The sequence below is a fragment of the Manacus vitellinus genome, unplaced genomic scaffold, assembly GCF_001715985.3.
Source record: "Manacus vitellinus isolate BGI_N305 unplaced genomic scaffold, ASM171598v3 scaffold_3_pilon, whole genome shotgun sequence".
Lineage (NCBI taxonomy): Eukaryota > Metazoa > Chordata > Aves > Passeriformes > Pipridae > Manacus > Manacus vitellinus.
In genome coordinates this window covers 14013057-14022162 of record NW_021940535.1, presented here as the reverse complement: position 1 = coordinate 14022162, position 9106 = coordinate 14013057, and the positions used below count along the sequence as shown (strand labels likewise).

Genomic DNA, 9106 nt, shown 5'->3' with positions numbered 1-9106 from the left:
ACCCGCACCCCCGCCCTCGCCCGCCCACGGCCGCCCGGGCGGCAGCGCGGGCGGGGGAGGGACGCGCCGCCTCCGCCCGGCGCCCTGGCAGCAGCCCCTGGGCGCCGCCGTCCCGCCCCGCCCGCCCCGCCGCCATCCATCCCGTCCCGTTCCCCTCCCGAGGGCCCGCGAAGGCACATTTGACGGACGCCCTCACTCACGCACGGCGTGATCCGACCGGGGGGAGCGCGGGGCCCCGCCCCCGCCGCCCCTCACCGTCGCTCTCCTCTCCTCGGCTCGGACGCGGAGCTCATGGACGGCGCCTATTTCCGCTCCTGCGCCGGCATGCTGAAGGTGGCCCAGATGGTAAGGGGCGAGCGGGGAGGGGGCAGCCCCTGGGGGCTGTCGGGGCTCCTGTCGGGGCCTGCGGAGCCCTCCGCGGGTACCGCGCTCATCCCTGCGGGACGATTCTTGTGGCGACGAGTCTGGAGAGCGTCGTCAGGGGGTGCTGGGGCCGCACCTCCTTGCGGGTTTCGTCGCTGCCCCTCAGCTCTCGCAGTTCGCAACGTTACGGAAAGTTCGTGTTCCTCGGTCTGTCAGAAGTTGCCTTTGCGTCTTCCTAAAGCAGCGACGAGCACTTCTGTTCGTTCAAACGAACGTGCAGGAGCCCAGAATAGCCAGTATTAACTTTTTGGCAACTAATAACGATAACATCGTGATGCGACAGCACATCGTGCTGCAGTGCAACACCTCATTCCTTAGCAGTTTTTGGAAGAAAGCTGGGCCAAGTGCCTGTGCCGACAGGGATCTGGTAAGGGAGAGCACCACAGCTGGGACTGCCGGTCCAGCTGGCTCCGTGCCCTGTCTGTCAGAGATCGACACGGGGAGGGATGTGGGAGATGTATGGCTGAAATTCAAAAGAAATCAATAGCGGAGTGCTGCCAGAATTTGAGCTGATGCCTTGACTTAGTGCGGGAAATTTAGCTCCATGCAGATGTGGGAGGATTAACAGATTCATAGGCTCTTTCTTATTTCTGTGGCTCACAATTATCTGTGGAGAGATCTGTCTCCTTAATTACAGTAGTAGCAGTCAATAATGCCTAGGAAAGAGCATGGAAGACATGGTGTAGTGATACCTCCACACATACATTTTCATCCTGCAAAAACTTATGCCTTGACAACATTTTGTGCTGGAGTTGTTGCCTTCATCTTTTATAAGCCCCCAACACCGTTTCCCCCCCTACCTTTATTTGTCCAGTCATTTTTTTAAAGTTGTGTGGGTTACTAGCATCCAGGTTCCTAAATCGACATTAGAAGGCAGGAATCATTTTGTTCTGGATTACCGTGGAGTAATATCAAATCCTGAAGTTTCTCTTTAAAAGCTGCTCAGTTTCTACCAGTTCATTATTAGCCATCAGCTGCCCTTAGAGATGAGCCTTCATAGCAAGAGGCAAAACTGGATGTGACTGGTCATGGCCACCTGCACCTGCTGAGCATTTGTCCTGTGCTTGTGAGACCTCAGACTTGTCCCTCACTATGAATTCTGTTTGGTAGGAACACAAACAGTTGTCTGCTGCCTTCTTGTTGCTTGGGTTTTTCCCAAACCATTGAGTGCATCTGGAGAATCTTTTCAGAAGACAGGTGTCATCCTTTCGCGCGTGTATCTGCACTGCAACTGAACCTTTAGCCCTAAAACAATAAACTTGTGCTTTGCTTTTTGCTTTTACCACTTGTGGAGAGAACAGTTCCTTTTATGGACTAGAAATAACTAGTCACCTCTGCTCTCCGTCGTGCTGTGGTGTCACTGCAGCTATGACAAGTGACTCTTAAAGCTAGCCATGGCATGCTCATTTGTGCTGTAATGTCAGTTTTTGGTGCGCATACTTTACATGCTTTACATATTTTCATGTGCTAGATGTAAATCTCTGTAATTTTATGTAATACTTCACGTACGTTACATAAAGTCGTATTTTATCAATGCAGTTCAATATAAAATTTATCAGAATTTAGGCAAGTGGCTTTCTGCGGTGACTTTAATAAAGGTTAAAATAATGTAAATTATTTTCCCTTTGCACTCTTTCAGCTTCACATTCTTATATTTTTTCTGTTTTCCAGTTTGCCTGTAAATAGGAGTTACCTCAGGTATTCAAGGAACTTTTGGCAAATGAACTTCTTTTAATATCACATATCACAATAGTGTCTTCTTCTCAAATAATTCCATAAGAAAAATAAATGTTTGGCTGTAGCATGTTGAATAACCAGGATAGGTTAGTTCTTAATTAACTCCTGCACCCAGTAAAATAGAGAGCTAAATATTTTCACAACTCTCCTTTATTTCTTCTCAGACAGTATTTCTCTATATCCACAGATCCATTTATGTAAGCATTCAGTTCTTCTAGTATGAAGTGATGGCAGTATCTCTTTTCTTAAAAATTTTTTTGTGCTAAATCTATAAACATTCCTGCACTGGTGTTAATGTGGCTAGTGGGACTGTAGTCTTACTGAGAAGGAGAACCATTATGCTGGCAGAGTGCAAAGGTAAGGTCTTTTGGGTTAGATATATGTCACACTAAGTTGTGTACTGGACATAATCAATTGTGGTTGTAGGTATGAAGAGGAAACATTACAATTTTTGTTATCTCCTTTCTTCCTCAGTCCCTTTTACCAAGAAGTAAAGGATATGGTAGAAAGCAAGAAAGAAATATTTTGTCATTTACTGTAATGTTAGAGGCTGTTTGCTGTGCTTGCAAGCTAAAAAAAACATAAATTGATTATATGTATATGTGCATTAAATGATTCTAATAGATGCCAACAATATGCTATGGAAATTATACAAAAGAAATAAAAGATAATTTTACAGCTGTTCTTCTGTAAGACAGAAGGACTAAAACTCAGGAATATTGAAGAGATTGTGCAATGTGAATTGCTGCTAATTTCTGAATGTTACCAGTGCTTTCTCTTGAAATTCTGGGTGCTGTGGTGTCTAGCGTAGAATGAAATTAGGAAGAAAAAAAAAGTGTTTCTTGTTTGTAAGCCTACACAAATTCCTTTACTTTTTTTGCTAGAGAATTTCTTTAACCTTGCAGAATTATTAGAGCTTTGAAAAGACAGTGTATTTTATGCATTGACTTCAGAGCTTAGGGAATGGTCTGTAAATATTTTGAAAATAAGATGGAAGAGATTAACATAGTTATGTGACTTGTGTTTTTTTGTGTGGTAGTAAGACAGTTTGAAACCTACTTTTCCATGTGTGACTGTTGCTGATGTAAGTTGGGGCACTGTTTCAAAATCCAGGCTGAATTGAAGCTCTCATGTTAAGAGGAAGTTACAAAGCATCTTCAACATCTAACTTACTTCAGCTAGTTTAACTTGATGTTGTTAATATAGCTTTCACTTTTTCTTTCCTTTTTTTCTTCTCTTTTTTCCTCACCTCTTTTCCTCTCTGTTTTTGGTGTTCTTTGGGGTTTTTGGGGGTTTTTTTGTTGGTTTGGTTTGGTTTCATTTGGGTTTTTTTGGTGTTTTCAGTTTTGCCAAGATCTCTTAGATTCACAGGGATACATGCAGGATCTGGGATCCCAGTGTGGCCACCTTGGTTCTATACTAGCAGTGTGCTGAGTAAGTGTGTGAGTGAATGTGTATCAGTGTGCACAGTACACTTAAACCAGAGAAACTAAATGACTTGAATTTTAGCCAGCCTGACAAAATCGACACACGTGGCAATCTTCAGCATGTTGCACTATCTGTGCTGATTGCTCTGTGTCCGTGCTACTGCTGGCCTGTTTTATTGTGAGACTTTCTAGGAACCTGTGTTGTTTAGCTTGGCAAGTTCTCAGTAGATGGGTTCTTGGAAACTTCTTGAGGCATCCTGTGCCCTTAGAGACAGCAGTATGAGTGTGCATCCGTATTGTCATCAGAGTGGCTCGAATGCCAGTGTTGATAGATCCAAACAAGTCTGATTCAGCTGAATTTCTTGTAGAGCTCTCATGTGCTTTTTATATTTTTACTGCTGAACTCTGGAGGATGCCACTGATGCTGTATTGGACTAGGTCCTGCTTTCAGCACAGCCCATGTTTGACACTGGAGCCTGTGTATCTCACCGTCTTAGGCACTTGGCTGGTAGGAACAGCTGTGGTTGTATCACCTGTCCAAAGTGTCTGATGCAGAGATTTGCAGGAGCGTGACCACTCTAGATTGAAGAGAGAAAAGGAGTGCTGAGGGCTCACATGTAGAAGAGACAGCACATCCCAGCATGTGCTTGTGCAGTTCTTTCAGGCTTCTCAAGCTGTTCTTGGACTGCTCCTTTTTTCTGGACTCTGAGAGGTGTGGAGTAACCCATGGCCTTCTTTGCCTCTCTTTCACCTACTTCAGGTTGGGCCAAGCTAACTTTGGTCACAGTTCAGACTGAAGACGATTGTTCCCACAATAACACTGTTGTTACTGTTAAAATAGTTCTGTCACAGTAAGCAGAGACTCAAAATACAGTGTGTTTTAAGCTAAAAACAGTGCTGATTCTGTAATATGAGCCAGGAAAGAGCAGTTTCACCAGACAGAAGAAAATCAAAATTGCCTTCTCAAGGCTGAAGAAAAGATTTACAAGCAATTGCAATGTAAAAAAAAGGATAAACTCAATAAAAGTTGACTTAACATCATTTTAATTTGTTAAAAATGGTAAGGCAATTGTTAAAACTTTTCTGCTGAGCATCTATTTCATTTCCAAAGCATGTCTTGACAAAAGCAATGACATACTTGACAAGTGAATGAGCAACAAGACAGTCTGTAATTCTGAGTAACTTTGAAGTGTGCTGAAACCTCTCTGGGCTATTTGTATACTAACACACAGTTGAATAATAGTATTCAGGAGAGTATTCATTCATCTAACACTGAAAGCTAGAAAATGCTGGTAGTTAGGTTGCTAGAGCCAAGTTCTGTCTCTGAATGTGCTGTATCATATCAGACAAATTTACTGGGGAGCTATATTCAGAAAAAGTTGAAATATAAAAGGAAATCAAAATCTGCTTTGAAAGAAAACAATTCCTAATCAAACCCATTGATACAAGAAAAGGAAATTCACAAACGCAAATGATGCTTGGAATGATGTAAGAGCTACTCAATCTTCTGACTTGATCTTGAGACTGAAATGTCTTTCTGTCCGTGGAGGAGATTGAAGTAAAACATCTTATTCTTTTCAGCAGTGTGTCAGTAATGTCATTTTTTCCCTATGGTAATAAAGCTGCTCAGTCAGAAGAGAGGAATTGTGGTGATATGCAGAGATGCTGAAACTGTAAGCCTGTCTGTGAGTCCCATGTAGATGGTGCTTTCTGGTGGATTGAGGAAAACCACCCAAAAATGTGGAAGTGTCTTCAGTCTGCAACTGTGTGATAAACTACTGGCTAAGAAATAAGACATGTTTTTAGAAGCAAAGTTATTTTGAGACCAAGGTCAGAGTTATGTGTTGGAGCTGCTAATTATTTTTGATGTTCTGCTATAAGCTGCAGTAAAGTTGACCTTGCTGGGCATACGGAGCAAAGAGAGAGAGAAAAAAATTATTCTAAGTCTTAGATAGCTCCAAAGAAACAGGAGCAGTAAGGAATGTCTAAGCCTAGTAATTAAACCCCGTAGGACTGGGGAGTCCTGTTATTTCCACTTTGAGAACACCAAAACAGGCTGGCTTGGCCAGTTGTATTTTTTCCGTGCCTCTGCTCTGGGTGGCCATTTTACAATTTCTGTCCAGGTATTTGCGCAAGAGCTGGGAACAAGCAGTGTGTTCTCTGCATGTTAACCAAGGCTTGGTGGCAGGCTGACAGAGGTGAGGCAAAACTTCACAAGCAACACCACTTTAAGGAATTTTCCCTTTCTGTTTTGTCTCCGTGCAGCTGTTCTCAGCTGCAGTGATGCAGATGTTCCCCAGGTTACACGGTACCAGGGAACTAACGGAGCTTTACTTGTGCTCTCTGGTTTTCTTTTTTCCATGTGAGTTTTTAGGGAACAGTGCAGCCATAGAGGCTACTGTCAGCAAGAGCAAGTGTCTGGCACAGAAGGGCAGGAAATACATAAGCTTGAAGTGGTTCCATGTGTTTCAAACCACAAGCTGAGAATGTAGTCCCTTTTCTTTTTCTCTTGGGCAGGAGAAGGTTTTGTACCATCTGTTTTAATGTCTATCTATTTCAGAAAAAAAGAAACTAGTAATTTTTCTGATGTTGAAACCTCTCTAGAAGGCTAAAAAAGTCAACTCCAGTACATTTTGTAAAAAGACAGTTGTAGTCATTATTAAACACTAGTGTATCTCTGTTCTGAATATGTCAATGAATGTTTTATTTGTATCCTAAAAGAGGCTTCCTAAAAGCACAAAGTTGGAGTTGTCTTTCATTGCTCATCTGACTCATCCATTAGGATTTGTTTTAATACATTCATTAGCAACCTGTGTGCATGTAGTGCTCTTTCTATAGAGGTAATTTAACAGGGTTTAACAAACATTTTCTGAAACAACAAAAAAAAGGAAATGAAGCCCAGAAATTTACCACATCACCTGAGACATGTTTTGTATGCCTGAAAGAGCAGAGGGAAGTATTGGCAATGGTTTCCTGGCACATTTGTTTTATGGGAAGTTAAATTTGCAAATGCCATTTAAAAATCTTAATCAGATGCACATTATGTCCTTGGATAAAAAGATGTGGTGAAAAGCCAGTTATATTTTTTCCATGCCTCTGTGTAACCTGGGGAACATCTGCATCACTGCAGTTGAGAACAGCTGCATGGAGACAAAACAGAAAGGGAAAATTCCTTAAAGTGGTGTTGCTTGTGAAGTTTTGCCTCACCTCTGTCAGACATGTTTAGTATGCCTGAAAGAGCAGAGGGAAGTATTGGCAATGGTTTCCTGGCACATTTGTTTTATGGGAAGTTAAATTTGCAAATGCCATTTAAAAATCTTAATCAGATGCACATTATGTCCTTGGATAAAAAGATGTGGTGAAAAGCCAGTTATATTTTTTCCATGCCTCTGTGTAACCTGGGGAACATCTGCATCACTGCAGTTGAGAACAGCTGCATGGAGACAAAACAGAAAGGGAAAATTCCTTAAAGTGGTGTTGCTTGTGAAGTTTTGCCTCACCTCTGTCAGACATGTTTAGTATGCCTGAAAGAGCAGAGGGAAGTATTGGCAATGGTTTCCTGGCACATTTGTTTTATGGGAAGTTAAATTTGCAAATGCCGTTTAAAAATCTTAATCAGATGCACATTATGTCCTTGGATAATTAAGATGTGGTGAAAAGCATGAGTTCTTGTATCTTTTAAGATGTGCAAGAGCAGTGTGTTCCCTGTCTTCACTCTGTTTGGAGATGGTGTCTCTTTGAACATCCTCCTCTCCAGCCACAGAGTGACAGAAAACAGCGGATCACTTGTTTACAAGTTCAGTCTCCTCGTGCTCAGAGCCTATAAATGATAAAGAGCATCTTGCCAAGTGTCCTTCACTGGATTCCAGGGCTGTATATGTTCATTTTGATCCAGTAGAAGCCGTGGCTGTACCTCAGTGAGAGATGCATACCTGACCCTGAGGCTCTGGTGCCTGCTGTGCATTACTGGGGTATTGTCCCCCAAAGCCAGACAGTGTTTGCTTCTATGAGTAAGTGTTTCCTCTGCTCCCCTCCCTGGGGAGTCCTTGTGAGGTATTCACTTGGTCCTGTGGCTCAGTTGTCTCCTTTGTCACGTCATGCGTGCTGCTGTGGCCTTGTCCTCCTATTATGTGGTGATATGTAAAGTATACAGCAGCCAGAAATTGCTACTTTCTGTACTCAGAGATCCAGCTCTGAAACTGCTGTGATTTCCTTTCATCCACCTGTGAGTTTCCTCTTCTTTGTTTAACTCAGATTCTTAAGGGTCATTTGATGAATGTAATGGCTGGGACAGATGTGCCTGGCTGATCAAGGCTAGGTGTCTGCAGCTTTCAAAGCCAAAACAAACTTGGCTGCTGTTTTTGCAACAATAGCAGCAGCTGTGCTGCTTAGGGCTTCCTCTTCTGCTCACAGCTTCCCATAAGGAAAATGGAAGTGTGATGATGACAAGATTGAGAAACTACCTTCAGGGGGAATTTTCTTTTAATGTTTTTTGGTGGGTTTTTGTTTTGTTTTGTTTTGTTTTCTTTAAAAGTACCACTAGTGAGTTCAAGAAACAAGTGCTGACTGCTGGGAAAGAAGTATGCTGTTAACATGAGATGACCAGCAGCAGCTGCAGAAGAGCAGAATGACTTAGCCTATTTTCCTCAAGTCTGTAATCATGCTCTGCAAGAGCTCTTTTCTCTGTTTGGGAAAAGCACAGTCCCCAGTTGCTGCTTCTCACCTGCTGGCTAGTTGAGCCTTTTGGCAATTGCTTGAGTATACAGGTTCCTAGTAGACATAGGAGTGCTGTCCCAGTGTGTTTGAGAGGCCTGCCAGTCTCCAGGCAGTCACTGAAAACTGTCAGCTTTGACAATGCCACAGGGGAATCTCATCTATTCTCATTTTTCACCCCTCATTCACTGCCCTTCACTTCCCTGGCACCTTGCCAAGCATCAAGTGTCTGCACATAGAGAAGGTCATTCTTTTATGTGCTAAGGCCCAGGCTGATCCAGCAGCCAGGTTGTGATGGTGCCACTTGATCTGGAAATTGTCATGATGTTTTCAGGAACTCACACCTGTTTTTTTCCTGATAAAAATTATGTTATGCCAGCACAGCTAACAACGTGGACTTTGGTGATGTAAACAAGTCCTCCTCTTATTCAAGGAGACCTTGCTCAAGGCCCCGTTGACAGAGCTAGCAGAGCCTTTGCTGGAGATGATAGATGTGAGCTTTTGAAGTGCTGTCTGTGCGACTGGCAGATGTCCGTGCGGTGTTCCCTGAGGCAGGGAGAGCTACAGCAGGTGTCAACTGACGATTTGAGTCAGTCAAGCACTAAATGCCTCAGACAGTGAGAACAGGTTGTGCTGTGAGCAGCATCTGTAAGGCTGAATGATGGACAGATTGCTTGCTGAGGCCTTCTGGGTGGAGGCACTGAGACTTCACTGTGTGGTTTGCAAGTTATCTTTGATCTCAATAACAACTTCCAGGAAGATGAGATTGCCTTTTTTTTTGGTTTTGTGCATCTAGTTTGATAGGT

The 9106-nt window shown here is 43.1% G+C and overlaps 1 protein-coding gene across 1 annotated transcript in view; it reads left to right on the top strand.

Moving 5' to 3' along the window:
• Window positions 1–279: 279 nt before the first annotated feature.
• Window positions 280–9106, top strand: part of CMTM7 (CKLF like MARVEL transmembrane domain containing 7) — a 28762-nt gene continuing 19935 nt past the window's right edge. Inside the window, exon 1 of the mRNA XM_018075935.2 lies at window positions 280–345. Coding sequence (XP_017931424.1) covers window positions 292–345 — 54 coding nt within the window. The 5' untranslated portion in view covers window positions 280–291. The remainder of the gene's footprint in view (window positions 346–9106) is intronic.